The sequence below is a fragment of the Saccopteryx bilineata genome, chromosome 2 (genome assembly GCF_036850765.1).
Source record: "Saccopteryx bilineata isolate mSacBil1 chromosome 2, mSacBil1_pri_phased_curated, whole genome shotgun sequence".
Taxonomy (NCBI): domain Eukaryota; kingdom Metazoa; phylum Chordata; class Mammalia; order Chiroptera; family Emballonuridae; genus Saccopteryx; species Saccopteryx bilineata.
The window spans coordinates 59,914,900-59,931,163 of record NC_089491.1 but is presented as its reverse complement, the minus strand read 5'-3'; the positions used below and the strand labels follow the sequence as shown (position 1 = coordinate 59,931,163).

Genomic DNA, 16,264 nt, shown 5'->3' with positions numbered 1-16,264 from the left:
CAAAGATTTCATGTTGTTTATTTATTTATTTAGTTATGGGACCCTATGTGAGAAAAGTCCTATGTGATGAGCTGGGGGCCCCAGCCAATTCTGCAATAAACTGCGTTCCCATGGAAGATTTTGGGGGGCAGCATCCTGACCCAAACCTGACATATGCAACGACCCTTCTGGAAGCTATGAAAGGAGGAGAATATGGATTTGGAGCTGCATTTGATGCTGATGGGGTAAATAGAAATGTTTTTTGCTTGCTGACCCTTTTACTATACATACAATGAACAAAGCATTGAAAACCAGAGAATTAATGAACACATCTGGGGCCGACATGTATGGGGCCCATGAACTCTAACCGGCACTGCATCTGTTCTGTTTATAAGTATTGCAATTTAATAGACATTACTGTTCTGAGTTCCTGGTAAACATTATGTTGTGAAGAGGTTATTTCTTTTTAAAAATATTCATGCAATAAATCTTTATTTATGGTTGGTTTTGTTGAAAGCGCCACGTTAAAGAACCAGCTGTTTTAGCAGTAACCTCTGTTTTTCATTGTGTTTGGGGGACAGTGTGAAGTAAGCTCTGGAAGCTACTGAAGCCTGAGGTAGGCATTCCCATTTCAGCAGGTGGGGCACATTCTTAGTTACAAAAGCGCCTGGGGCCTGCAGTATTCAAGGATTTGAAAGAAGGTTTCCCAGGCCCTGGTTGGCCTCATTCAAGTGGTTTTAGGTTGTTTAAATATATGATGGCAGTCAAGCGGCTTGTGATGATTATGGGAATGGGCTGCTAGCTGCAGAGGCCTCCATCTGATCATTTTCACACATTCTTTCCCACAGGACCGTTATATGATCCTAGGCCAAAATGGCTTCTTTGTAAGCCCTTCCGACTCTCTGGCCATCATTGCTGCCAACCTCCCTTGCATTCCATATTTCCGTCAGATGGGGGTCCGAGGGTTTGGGAGGAGTATGCCTACCAGCACAGCCCTGGACAGGTAAGCAAGGATGTCATCTTGAGAAACTTCATGGTAGGCCCTGATGTTAATGCTCACTTGGCCCCTCGTGATGCCCCTTTCCTCCCTGCTCTGTGGGAACTGTGAAACTTAGAGACACGGATAGTGCGCTGGGTAGGAACACAAAGAATCAGCTGGGCCGAATTTGATTCTTGGCTCTGCCACTTCTTAGTTGTGGGAACTTGAAAACATTTGATCTCTGTGCTCGATTTTCTTATCTTTAAAATGAGGATGATAATTCATGTAATCTTTATATGACTTGCTATGAGGTAGGAGTGAGGTGATTTATGTAAGACATTTAACAGAGTGCCTGGTACATAATAAATACTTATAAATGTTTAGTAATAAAGCTTTGTATGTAAGTGAGGTGGAAAGAACATGGGTTTTCAAGTCAGATAGTACTATGTTAAACTGCCGGCTTGTATCCTTAATAGGTCCACAAAAATAGGGATGATCCATTATAGATTTGTTCTGAGAAGAGATGAGATGTGCCTAACAGGATATTCACTTAGTAGATCAAAGTGTCAGGGTTTTTTCTTCTTGCTCTACCCAACCCTACCATGGCTTATAGAACAAGGAATTTCAGAGTTTAATATTTATAAGCAATATATAATATTATGGAAACAGCACTTGCAGATGGTGGAAAGTTTGAAAACACATGAATAAGTAAATGTAAACATCATATTCCCTCTCCCTGAGTTACCTATGTTAATAGATAAATGTGTATTTGATATTGGATCTCCTTCTATACATATATAATATACATATATAATTATGTTATATATAATACACATTTTATAAAACATGTAACATTATATAATATATGTGTTACATATATTAATATATATTTATATTATATATTTATATAACATTATAGAAAATGTATGTATATTCATATAATTTATATTTATATAATATATGTACATATAAATATATATAAAATATGTAATACATAATTGCCTTTCTGTAATACCAAAAAAGAGATTTGAAAGTAGATACTGCTTTGTAACTTGATTTTTCTTTTCCATCAACAATTTCCAGCTTTGTATTAATACATTTTTTTTTCTGAAGCTAGAAACGGGGAGAGACAGTCAGACAGACTCCCGCATGCGCCCGACCGGGATCCACCCGGCACGCCCACCAGGGGGCAACGCTCTGCCCACCAGGGGGTGATGCTCTGCCCCTCCTGGGCGTCGCTCTGTTGCGACCAGAGCCACTCTAGCGCCTGGGGCAGAGGCCAAGGAGCCATCCCCAGCGCCCGGGCCATCTTTGCTCCAATGGAGCCTCGGCTGCAGGAGAGAAAGAGAGAGACAGAGAGGAAGGAGAGGGGGAGGGGTGGAGAAGCAGATGAGCGCTTCTCCTGTGTGCCCTGGCTGGGAATCGAACCTGGGACTTCTGCATGCCAGGATGACACTCTACCACTGAGCCAACCGGCCAGGGCCGTATTAATACATTTTTATTTTATCTAAAACCAAGATTATATTTAGATTTCCCCTAGATGTTCCCAAAATGTCTTTAATGGATTGTTTTCTCAAAGCACCATTCCATCTAAGACCATGCATTACATCTGGTTGCTATGTCTGTTAAATCTTTTATCATTTAGCACAATTTTTTCTCTTGTACTTAATGACAATGATTCTTTTTTTTTTTTTTTAACAAGATAGACAGGAAAGAAGAGAGATGAGAAGCACCACTTTAGTTGTTCATTGATTGATTTCTCTTATGTACCTTGATGAGGGAGGGTTCTACAGTGACCCTTGGCTCAAGCCAGTGACTCTGGACTCAAGCCAGCAACCTTGGGCTTCAAGCCAGCAAACTTTGGGCTCAAGCCAGCGACCATGGGGTTATGTCTATGATCCCACGCTCAAGCCGGTGCCCCTGTGCTCAAGCTGGTGAGCCTGACTCAAGCTGGCAACCTTTGGGATTTGAAACTGGGTCCTCAGTGTCCCAGGCTGGCGCTCTGTCTACTGTGCCACCTGACAATGATTTTTAAGGAGACTTGATCAGTTGTCCTGCAGAATTCTACCTTCTGGATTGGTTTGGTTATTTCCTTGTGGTGTTATTCATTCATTCATGAGGTTAAATTTACATACAGTGAAATGTGTAATCTTAAGGGTACAAGTCAATGAGTTTTGAAAAATGTATATATCTGTGTAACCACCATCCAGATTAAGATATAGAACATTCCCACCATTGCAAATAGTTCCCCTGTGTCTCCTTTTGATCCCCCATGGGCAACCATTGTCATAATCTCTATTGCCATATTTAGGTTTTCCTGTTCTTGAATCTCACATAAATTAAATCATATACTAAGTACTTGTTTGTTATTGGTTTTTTCATTTAAGATGTATTTTTATTCATCCAAAGTCATTGCATGTGTTAGTATTTTAACCCTTTTTATTGCTGTGTAGTATACCAACAAATGAATATATCACAATGTATTTTTCCAGTCTCCTATCGATGTTCATCTGGGTTATTTCCAGCTACTAACTATTGTGAATCATGCTGCTATAAGCATTTTTATACAAGCCTTTTTTTGGAAACATCTTTATTTCTCTTGGGTAAATATCTAGGATTAGAAAGCTGATTGTGGGGTTGATGTATGTTTAAACTGCCAAACTATTTTCCATTTTTATACTCTTATTTGCAGTGTATGACAGTTCTAGTTGCTTCATATCATCATTATCATTTGATGTTGTCTTTTTTATTTTAACCATCCTAATGAGTGTAAAATATCATTTCATGTTGGTTTAGATTATTATTATCCTAATCACTGGTGATGTTGAGCTCATTTTTATATGCTTATTGTCCATTTTTATAACTTTTTCATGTACTTGTTCAATTAAAAAATTGGGTTGTTTATTTTTTTGTTATTTATTTATAGAAGTTCTATATTATGAATAATAAGGCTTTTGTGACATATGTATTATGAATATTTTCTCCCAGCCTGGGGCTTGCCTTTTCATTTTCTTTTTTTTCTTTTTTTTTTATTAAATGAGAGGAGGGGAGATAGACAGACTCTTGCATGCACCCTGACCCACCCAGCAACCCCCATCTAGGGCCAATGCTCTGGCCATCTGGGGCCCCTGGGGCTGCTGGCAACTGAGCTACTTTTAGCATCTGAGGGGAGGAGGCTGGAGGAAGCCAGAGGAAGTCATCCTCAGTGCCTGGGGCTAATGTGCTTGAATCAGTTGAGCCATGGCTGTGAGAGGAGAAGGGAGGGAGAAAGAGAGAGAGGGGGGGGGGGGAAGAGGGGGAAGGGATGGGATGAGAAGCAGATGGTCACTTCTCATGTGTGCCCTGACTGGGGAATCGAACCCAGGACTTTCACACACCAGGTTGATGCTCTACTGCTGAGCCAAGCAGCCAACGCTGCCTTTTCGTATTCTTAATGGTGACTTTAGATATATATAACTTTTAAATTTTAATGAATTTCAATTTATTATTGTTTTTGTATGGTTTGTATATAATTTTTTGTCCTTTACAAGAAATCTATGCTTATCTCAAGGTCAGCAATATATTTTTTTCCTATGTTTTCTTCTAGAATCATTGTAGTTTTAATTTTTACATTCAAGTCTTGATGATTTTGAATTAATTTTTGTGTGAGGTGTGAGGCAGGGGTCAAGCTTTACTTTTTCCCTATCTGTTTTAACCTCATGTATTGAAAGGAATTTCCTTTCCCCTTGGAGCCTTTGTTAAAAATAAGTAGACCACATATATGTGGATCTATTGGAGGATTCTCTGTTCTGTTCCACTAATCTATTTGTCTATCCTTATGCCAATACTTCATTGTCTTGATTACTGAAGTTTTAAAGTAAATACTAAAATCAGGTCATCCCCGTCGCCAACTCTTTTTTTCTTTGGCAAATAAAAAAACTGTATGTCCAAGGTCCTTTTTATTTCTAGATGCATTTTGGTATCAACTTTTCAATTTCCACAAAAGCCTGGTGAGATTTTGTTTGGGATTCTGTTCAATCCATAGAGCAATTTGGGAAGCATTGCATTTTTTTTTTTTTTTGTATTTTTCTGAAGCTGGAAACGGGGAGAGACAGTCAGACAGACTCCCGCATGTGCCCGACAGGGATCCACCCGGCACGCCCACCAGGGGCGACGCTCTGCCCACCAGGGGGCGATGCTCTGCCCCTCCGGGGCGTTGCCCTTTCCCGACCAGAGCCACTCTAGCACCTGGGGCAGAGGCCAAAGAGCCATCCCCAGCGCCTGGGCCATCTTTGCTCCAATGGAGCCTTGGCTGCGGAAGGGGAAGAGAGAGACAGAGAGGAAGGGGGGGTGGAGAAGCAAATGGGCGCTTCTCCTATGTGCCCTGGCCGGGAATCGAACCCGGGTCCCCCGCACGCCAGGCCGATGCTCTACCGCTGAGCCAACCGGCCAGGGCCTGCATTTTAATAATATTGAGATTTCCAGTCCAGGAATATGTTATATCTTTTTTGTGTGTGTGACTGAGACAAGGAGAGACAGAGAGAGGGACAGATAAGGACAGACAGACAGAAAAGGAGAGAGATGAGAAGCATCAATTCTTCGTTGCGGCACCTTAGATGTTCATTGATTGCTTTCTCATATGTGCCTTGACTGGGGGGTGGGGGCTGAGCCTTCAACAGACCGAGTGACCTTTTGTTCAAGCCAGCAACCTTGGGCTCAAGCTGGTGAGCCCGTGCTCAAGGTTGTTTCAAACCTGGGTCCTCTGCATCCCAGTCCTGATGCTCTATCCACAGTGCCACCCCCTGCTTAGACTATTATATCTTTCAATTTATTTAGTTTTTATTAATTTCTCATACATATGTTTTATAGTTTAGTGTAGAGGTCTTACCAAATTTTTGTTAAATTTATTCCTGAATATTTTTGTATTTTGATGATATTATAAATAGAATAGTTTTATAGATTTAATTTTCCAGTTGTTTGCTACTAGTTATTAGAAATACAGCTAATTTTTGTAAATTGATTTTGCATTCTTCCACCAGATAGGAAGAGAATCACCACGCCTTTGGATGTCCCCCACTTCTTTACTGATGACAAATGTATAATAATGAACCACCTCAGTTTAAAATTCTTGCCTAGTAACACCAATGAGAAGGGTGTATGATTTCATGGTTTGTTTCTTTTTTCCATTTGCCTTTGCTTATGTCCTTCCTTTAAAAAACTAAAAAAAAGAAGATTCAGTAAAACTGTAGAGAACAGGCAAAATGTAAAAATGGGACCATCTTTAGAAACTGAGAAGTCACAATTATGTAGACCCTAAGTGTTACATTAAGTTATATAATATTGTGGGAGTGTAGTTAATATGTATAGTAACCTTCCACTAATACGGAATCTTATAATTTAGAAAGAACTTTGATATGTTTGATCTCACTTGATCTTTGCAATAATAGTGTTGGTAATTGGGTAGGCATTACTTTCAACATAATTAAAGATGTCAAACCAAATATCAGAGGGGTTAAATGACTACATAAGGCTGCACAGCTAATAAGAAAGGACCCAGGATTTGAAACTAGGTCTTCTGACTTAATTTGCTATTGCATCTGCCCACTAACTACAACTTGATCAGAATGGTCCCTGAGAAATCAGTTGAGACTATTACCCAACTTTCCTGTGGGGTATCCGGCAACTTTTCAAAACCCTGGCCAGGAGACAACGGTTTTATTCTGACAACAAAAACCATTTGTCCTCTTTTCTTGTGGAAATCTCCCAGTAGTTCTTGATTTCACTTTATCCCCCCTTCCCAATAAATCGGTTTCAGTCAGAAACCAGAGGCCTTGCTTAGAGGTTTCACAAAGGACCTGTTCTGACATGTAAGTGACCATTTAAAAGGATTATTCATGCTTGCTGGTTGGGATTCAGAATTCTGTGGGGCTCTGACGTGGTGATTTGTTTTCGGTATTTGATATGTTGTGTAGCTCCCAGGTGGGTTCTCATGATGGACACTATAAGCTTGTTTCTTCTTAGGTAAAATAAATGCGGTTTCAAAGTTTTATCGTAACAGTGGTTTCCCATGTAGATTATTTTTTAAGCATTAGTAAAATCATAGGAATGTTGCCCAGAATTGCCAAACCCTGGAAGCATGACAACTGAGTAGTTGGGAAACATTAAATGGTGCACTTGCCCAAACTCCTGGGATTCCAGAATAAGGGGTCCTGAGCCCTTGAAACTGATGAATTATTCAGACAAACTTTTATTGTTAACAAATAATCATTATTCTCTGAGGGAAGAATTTCAGTGTTTTTTATTTCTCCCCTTACTGTGTCACTAAAACAAGGATTCCTTTTACCCTGGAATAATGCAGTTTCAGCCTGGAAAATGGCATTCTTCTGGGTCTTTGTCATTCTGAACGTGTCTGAGTTGTGGTTGCAGATGAATCTATGTTGCTGAAATTATTTTGATTTAAATGATTTGCATAGTAAAGCATATTCAGAATATATTTGTGGCCCAAGGTCTATCTCCACCCCACAAGGAGGTATTAAATAATCCTCTGTGTTATCTTTGCATAATATTTATGACACTTCCATCTGTGCTTGCTGCTGTGCCAAGTGCTGTGTAAAACAAGGCAAACACACGCAGACTTGAGCCCTCCTCATTAGAGATATTTACGGCCTCAAACAAGCTAGCATCCTTGGATATACTGCCAGGAAGTCAGATCTAAAATCTCTATTTTGACTACAAGGGAGACTATATAAGGTCCACCACCCATAAATATGGTAGTGAAAGGAATTAATGTTCGCCTTGTTTTTGCTCTTTGTACTACCTCTGTTGTTCACCATTTACTCACACAAGAATTATTTATGAAGGGCTTTCTGTATCTTAGACATGGTCCCTTGCTCTGGTGGAACTTACAACCATGAAGAATACTGATAATAACAATTAAAGAAAAAAATATGTTTATATAAATACAAATTATAAAACATGCTCATGGGAAATGAACTTGGTGCCGTAATAATTGGTAGGTATGGAACTTCCTACTTAAAAAGGGTAACCAGGAAAGGATTCTCTGAGTAGGTTATGGGTAGCAACCAAAAATCAGATCGAGCAGGTTGGCCTGACTATGATGCTGGGATCAGAAATGGCCCATAATGCATGTGAAAATACTTATTTTTCAGAATGTGGTCTACAGCTACTTATTGTGAATCCTCAGTCTGAAATATAATATATGTACTGTAGCTTTATCTTGAACATATTTAGCTGGTCTTTGGAATCCAGATAGTGTTAACTCTGCAAGTATGCAAATATCTACTGATCTGTGATGACTTTGGTCTTTACTGCATCCTTTAGATCTGTGCTGTTTTATCTCTAGGATCAGCCATTATGGACTAAAGTAGTGGGAGAGATATTGATATAAGCTAACATCTAATTATTTAGTATCTCCACACATTGCTTCTGCTACAGAATGATGGGAATATATTTTGCCACAGCAGATAAATGTTCAAGTGCAGATCTGGCTGGTTGCCAGATGGTAGAGCATTACTGGCATGTGGAAGTCTTGGGTTTGATTCCCAGTCAGGGCACACAGGAGAAGTAAATGCTTGCTTTTCCACCCCTTCCCCTCCCCATTCTCTCTCTCTCTCTCTCTCTCTCTCTCTCTTCCCCACCTGCAGCATGACTTGAATGGTTGAGCAAGTTGGCTCTAGGTGCTAAGGGTGGCTCCATGGTCTTGCCTCAGGTGCTAAAATAGCTCAGTTGCTGAGCAATGGAGCAACAGCCCCAGATTGGCAGAGCATAGCCCAGTGGGGAGATTTATGGATCCTGGTCAAGGCTCATGTGGGAGTCTTGTCTCTCTGACTCCCTGCCTCTCATATATATATGTTCAAGTGCATACTGTCTTAAAATAAAAGAAAAAAGACCTTTATTATAGGAGCTACTGGTCTGAAATTCTCCATAGTCAATTTCATTTAGAGTGAAGGCAGAATAGAGATGGCACCCTCAAAAAAGTTTATTAAAATAATTCAATAATTATAACTTAATAATTTGGTCCACAAAGGAATGAACAAAGTTTTTAAAAGTTGTGATATACCCTCAGACTCCCACTAGCAAAAGGCTATTATTTCTCCTAGGACTGAAGGGTCAAAGGGAGGGATCAGAGTAATCATAGGCTGGTGAGGTCTGAAGTTGTGAAAGATGGGCTGTCAGAGAGGAACTGAACTTGTCAAGGAGTATACATATCCCATCTTCTCTCTCTCCCCACCTGCCAACCTCCTGCTGATGCCTCCTATTGGCCAAACCACCTGGAAGTTAGAGGGTAACCTGTGGAGCTCAGCCTTCTAGGGAAGAGAGGAGGGCAGAGTGGGCACTGGATGAAATGGGATTTCCACTGGACAAATTATTGAAAGATTATTCAATGATGAATATAGTTAACTCAACTCTGTATACCCAGGTTCAAAAAAAGAGGGGAGAGGATGAGACTGGGAAATCAGCCAGTAGAGATTACCGAAGAGAGTGGCCGTTGTGCCGCTTGTGCTGGTTATTCTTCGTCCCCTTCCACTCTTGAGTCCAGTTTTCCATTGCTATTTTAATTTTTCATTTCTCTTATTACTAATGAATTTAATATGCTTGAGAGATTTTTGAGGTTTCCTCTTCTATTAATTGCCTGTTCTTGAGCTTTGCTCATTTTTCTATTTAGTGTTCTTTCTCTCTTTTTAATGGATTTGCAGGAGTTCACTATATATTTTAGATATAAAACCCTCATCATTTAGGCACTTCTAATTTTCATCTTTTTTCTTCAGATAAAATTTTACCCCTAAATTTTGTCTGTAAATTGCTGTCAATAGTTATCTGTTTTAGACAACTCATATTTAACATGTGTAAATAGCATTTTTCCCCCCTAAAAATTGCTCTTCTTTTTTGTGTTTACTATCTGGGTAAATCACCAATACCAAAATCATAAACTTTTTAATAAACCTAGAGTTCTACTTCTAGAAAGGTGCTTAACTCTTTCTCAGACTGGCCCAAAATTTCTAGTGGACTGGAAGTCCATAGCAGTTGAAAAATATTGCCATAGTCATTGAGTCCCATTAGAAAAATTGCTTAAGGCCCTGGCTGGTTGGCTCAGCAGTAGAGCGTCAGCCGGGCATGCAGGAATCCCGGGTTCAATTCCCAGCCAGGGCACACAGGAGAAGCGCCCATCTGCTTCTCCACCCCTCCCCCTCTCCTTCCTCTCTGTCTCTCTCTTCCCCTCCCGCAGCGAGGCTCCATTGGAGCAAAGATGGCCCGGGCACTGAGGATGGCTCTGTGGCCTCTGCCTCAGGTGCTAGAATGGCTCTGGATGCAACAGAGCGACGCCCCAGAGGGGCAGAGCATCGCCCCCTGGTGGGCATGCCAGGTGGATCCCGGTCGGGCGCATGCAGGAGTCTGTCTGACTGCCTCCCCGTGTCCAGCTTTGGAAAAAATGGGGGGGGGGGGAAGAAAAATTGCTTAAATATCTCCAACCCTACTTTTACTTTATTAAAATTCCGGTTCTCAAATCTTTTGCTTGAACTACTGCTGTAGTCAGTGAGCTGGTTTCCTCTCTGCCCTCACACCTCCTCCTCAGTGTATATTCTGGACCACTTCAAGGTCAACTGTTCTAGAGTAGAAAGTCACATGTCTTCCTTCCTTGCTAAAAATCTGTTGGTGGCCTCAAATGCCTGCAGAATGAGAATCCATCTCTGGATTCTAAAACATGCATGATTTCTTGATTACGAACATCTCACTCCTGCCTACATTTTTACCTGTGCTGTGCTGCTTACAGTTCCCCAAATTTGACCTCTCACACTGCCGTGTCTTTGTACATGCTGTTCTCTTTCCTTGAAATGTATCTCCTCTGCCTCACCTTATCCCATGCTGATCTTTGTTATTTTTTGAGGCTCGAGTCACGCATCACCTTCTTGTAAGTCCTCTGGCATTGTGTTTTCTCTACCCCAAGGCAGCTCTGGAACTTGATCTCCATAAATTACTTTATCACAGTTGTCACAGGCATTACCAATGTGTACTTATGTGTTTCCTAATGACCTGTGCACCCCCTGAAGGCCAAGGTTTTATCCACTGCCTGGCACTGAATAGATTCTCGGTAAACACTTACTAAATGAATGAATGAGATTTCTTTCATTTTTGGATACCTTTTATTTGGGAGAAAAAATAAGTAGAACTTCACAGATCTAATCACAGAAATCTAAAAGTTTACAACTATGAACTACCAACACATTCTTCTGATTTTTATGCAAAAGAAATTTGTCGATGCTATCACCTAGCTGCACAGGAAGGTATACCTGAATGATAAGAAGAAAATAAACATTTTTAGGTGTAATAAAACTATGCCTGGCTTATGGTTTTCATTTATATTTTGGTAAGTTTTATAGAGAGTCAGATTTTTGGTAATGATATGTGGGTATTGACTACAACTTCATCAAGGTGAGATAAAAGGAAACATCCACATAGAAGTTATTTTCTAGTCAATAATTGAATCCTGAACTTAAGCTCAAGGTGAATATTGCTTGCTTTGGTGATTAGGATGAAGAATGGATTTCCTACTGGAACATTTGGAGGGTACCTTGCATTGCATTTCTCTATGGTTTTTGTGTTCCCCCACTGGAAAAGATGCTGGCAATAATTTGAGCTTGTTATTTGGTGTTTTTAGGAGTTATTGTTTGATAAGCAAGTGATTTCATGCCTACATTTAGTAGAGGGCATTTATGAATTACTTGGCTAAAGTGAGAAAAATAAATTGTTAACATTTAAGACTAGACACTGCAAGATGTTGGGTAAACTTTTGTTCAGTTGTTCTGAGCTATTTTGGGTTTCTGCTGAGTTAGTCAGTAAAACAATTTTGGATAAGCATTAAGTGACCTGAGTTCTAAAAAATATATATAGTCACCATTACCCTCCCATGTGAAATGAAAGACAAATCATTTTTAGAAGTCCGTTCTCTCTTGCCTGCTTCCTTTGCAAGGACTCTTTGCCACTGGTGCTGTGTCTAGAAAGGCATAGTCATTGGTATTGGTGTCCAGCATCCTATTCTTAGCCTTTCCACTGACTCAGCCCTCCTTGACCTTTGTCACTTTGACCAGGGGTGGAATCAGCTAGTACTGAAAGAAGCCCCTTAACATCATCCTGGGTGATTGGGGATCAAAGATCATTTTAAGCAGGGATTTTAATAACATACAGTTTAGAGCGTAGAACTAAGTGACATGCAGTTGCTGTCCAATGGGAGCATTGCCTTCATGGCCCATCTTTATTTATAATATCAATTTTGGTTTTCTGGAGGGTCTGTTTGGTTAAATAACCTTCCTCCTATTTTTCCTTGTGATTTAAAATATTTTATATAATTTAAAAATAAATCCCATTCATTGCTGCAAAGAGCCATAAAGTAACTTTTTGTTTAGGCTGATAAAATATTAGAGTCCGAGGTTCTAATATTTTAAGGTCATTAGTCAAATATATTGGGGCAAAAAAAGATGTAAGGAAGATAAGATGCCCAGCAAAACTCCCAAATATATGCTTTGTCCGCCTCCAGAGAAGCTTGGCACTTGACAATGTTTTTAAGTGAAGGAGGATAATAATAAACCATCCCAGGCCTGAAGATCTTTCTGAAGTTAAAGAGCATGTACTGTTAGTATGTGCTTATACTTTAAAAGACTTTGTAACTCTAACAACAAAGAAAAATTGTAAACTGAGTTTTAAATCCCTACGTCATAGGGTAGTGTTCAGCGAGGTCTGTTGGAACACTACTTAAATAATTGCCAAATATCACTGATTTCATTTTACTCATCAGGCTGAAGGAAGAATAGTATCTAAGAAAGATGAACAGGTGAACAATAAGCTGCCCCAAAGTTTTGCCAGCTGAACAAAGAGGAAGAGGATACATGCATTTACAGTGAACCTATTGTAATGTCTTGTTCGATTTTCACACAAACCCTCAGAAATATTTGAGATAGGTACTATTATTGACATTTTATTTATAGGAAAAATATGATGTTGAGAAGTCAAGTAACTTGCCTAGATCACACAGTAAAAATGAAGCAGTCAAAACTATTACCGTAGTGAAATTATATATACATAACACAGAGATATAGATAACAGGACAGCAAATCCTAGAGGGAAGGGGAGAGGGAGTTAGGGGGAGGGGGAAAAGGGGGTATAAAAAGGACACAGGGGTGGGGGGTGAGGGTGTTATATTCAGTGGGACACTTGAATCCATGTAAACGCAATAAATTAAAATTAATAAAAAAAAGTCTACATGTTCTGAGCAACAACAACAAAAACCAAACTGGTACTAGGTTGTTTGATTCAAAACCTCATAATTTCTTTTCTGTTCCTTGTTCTTGAGAGAAGGAAAAAGTTCTGGTTGTACTTTCAGTGGAAGTCATTAATGTGGGTTGGTGTGTGTGTGTGTGTGTGTGTGTGTGTGTGTGTGTGTGTAGGGCGAATCTACATTGCCAAAGGATGGTATATGACGTCAGACAAACATAATTAATGTTAACCCCAAGGTACTGTATAATTTGACCTTGAACATCACTATTGTTTAATAAAGCTATGGAAAAAGTGGATTCTTGGCTTTAACTTATAACTTCCAGGAAGATGTTGACTGGAGTTCACAGTTTGAATTCTATACCCTTGCCTTGGGATCTGTTTGGAGTAGTTAAAATCACCAGTAGTGGTTGCACAAAACACATTTATCAGGTTTCAACAGCATTTCTCTGTTACACTCAGTGTGAACTGGGTCAAGCAGATACACTTCCTTCACTCTAAGAGTGTTTCATCTCAGACAGCCTACACTGATAACCAGAAACATGAAAGGTACCGATGAAATACAATGGGTTCCTTCAGTAAATACTGTATTAGCAATTGGGTATAGGATGTCCATGCTTAGGACAAAAAAAAAATCTTGTTAGCCCTTGTCTGTATGCTGTACACAGCTGAGGGTGAAATCAAACCTGGGGATCTATTCTTCTCATCTCTGATCAGGTTTCTGCCTGACATTTAAATTTGTCATCTGAAATTCCATGTTCTTTTCGATTCGCTGATTGCATCAGTGGTTTATATTCTAGCATGGAGGAAAACTCTTTGGTGAGTTGGTGTTTGTATTTAAGAATGCAAGATCTTTACCTAGGACTCACAAAGATATTGTATCTGTCAGGATCTTTTTGCTGCAAATGAGAGAAAACCAGCTGAAATGGGCCTAAATAATAAAAGGAATGTGTCAGTCCACATAACTGAAGTAGGGTTGGCCGCAGGGGAACATTGCTCCGGCAGCTCAAATGATGCTACCATTTGACCTGGATATTCCCGCTCTGCTCTGCTTTAGGTGGTACTCTAATCCCCAGCCTCCTTGCCTCTCCCTGTGGGGGAGCTAATGTCTGCAGGATTTCCAGACCTCATGCTCTTGCACTACATTCTCTATGTGGATGAGAGACAAGATTTTTTTTTTTTTTAGAAAGAACCAACTAAAACCATTTCATTGGGTCTTGACTTTGGTTGGGGTTCACACCATCTCTGACCCATTCACTCATTGAGTCCATAAGGAGTGGGATAGGCTGAAAGTCTTAAGCCCCTTTCCCTATTAGATCTAGTTAGAAGAAGGATCATTGCTTTCCAAACCAGGTAACTAGGTGAATGGAGGTGTTCTTCAAAGCAAGATCTTTCTTTTCTCCTTCCAGCAGCAACTTGAGACTCAGTAAGTGGCAAGGGGATGTGAGCTAGGTGAGGGTGTTGGGGTGTAGACTTGGAGGGAGAATTGTGGATCTATTCAAGAACACCAGATGCCCTTTTTGTTACCTCCTCATACTTCTGAGAGTCCTCTGCTATTTACCAATAACTGACAGTGATGTTAAAATTTGAATGGTGGTGTTTGCCATGTGATCCTTGCCTATGCTCATGGATTTACCTGTCCTTCTTTCCCATCCCCTCCTCTCTACTCTTTCCTTTCTTCCTTTCCCTCTGCTTTTCTTTCTCCCTCCCTCCTGCTATCTTTCTTACTTTCTCCCTCTTTCCTCCTTTCTTCTCACTTTCCTTATTTTCTTTCCTCCATTCCCTCCTTCTCTCTTTACCCACCTTCCACTTTATCACTTTCCAAAAAAAACATTTTTTAGCACCTATTGTATTAGGCACACTGCTAGATTCTATATATCACTGCTAAAATTCATCTTTTCTTCCACATCCTTTCACCCTCTATCAAACTTTTTCGTCAATAAATTTATTAATCTCCTATGTGTAAGGTGTTCTGCTTGACTCAAGAGGTCCTTGGCTTCAATCTGAATGTCATAGATAGATCTGGAAACTTTTTTCAAGTCCTGATGATGACAATGTATTCTACAGACTGCCTTGTATAGACTGCTCACAAAAATTAGGGGATACTTATATGAAGCCATAAAATATCCCCTAGTTTTTGTGAGCAACATAGATTCTACTACCGATTTTAGGAGTGGGAGGGAGAGTGTGTGTGCTAGAAGGAAGAGAGCATTGGTTAAGGAATACAAACACTCATGCCTGCCAGTGTACTCATATGAGCTTGTGCATGCCATGGGACATGGTCCTCCATGCGTTTCATTGGCCTCTGCGTTCAGAGTACCTAGGTTTGAATTCTGACTCCTTTTCTCTCTGGCTCTCTTACCTAACCAGAGGCTCTTCGGCTAAGAAAGACAATAGCACCACCCCTCTTGAGGATTAAATGAGATAATGTATAGATAGTACTTAGAAGAGTGCCAGTCCACAGTAAGAACTCCATGAGGTTAGTTATTATCACGAGATGGAGTTTTACAGATACCAAACCAAGGTAGAGACAGTGGATTCTAATGACTCGTCTCCAGTTTTTTCACACTAAGGAACTGGGACTAAATCTTGACCAGTGGCTACACTTAGATCCTATATCCCCTATGGAAATAATAGCAATTGAGTGGTGCTTTTTGCTGTGGTGCATTGAGTTTCACAGTACAACAAAGCTTTTAGAAGACTCCTGTGTGAACATCAAAAATCTGTATTTGGTGTTTTTTTAAAATAACAGTACCTTGTAAATAATGATCATTTATATTTTTTAGCTTGTGTGTGTGTGTGTGTGTGTGTGTGTGTGTGTGTGTGTGTGTGTGTAGAACCTGCACCCTGGAAGCCCCATCTCTTTAGAAAAATTGTCTTTTTGGTCAAACATAGAGTTCCTTTTTCTTTTAAGACACACCTGCGTCTGTGTGTATGCTGGCCAAAACTATCAAACCCCCTTACAGAACTCAAAGATTTTTCCTTTCCACTAATTCTGATGATAGGATTTTGACTTTGCATTATAACCACATCCCATTA

General features: G+C 40.0%; 1 protein-coding gene across 1 annotated transcript in view; it reads left to right on the top strand.

Moving 5' to 3' along the window:
* PGM5 (phosphoglucomutase 5) overlaps window positions 1-16,264 on the top strand; it is a 176,265-nt gene that overhangs the window by 52,850 nt on the left and 107,151 nt on the right. The window contains exons 5-6 of the mRNA XM_066257150.1: window positions 34-224; window positions 828-982. Coding sequence (XP_066113247.1) covers window positions 34-224; window positions 828-982 — 346 coding nt within the window. The remainder of the gene's footprint in view (window positions 1-33; window positions 225-827; window positions 983-16,264) is intronic.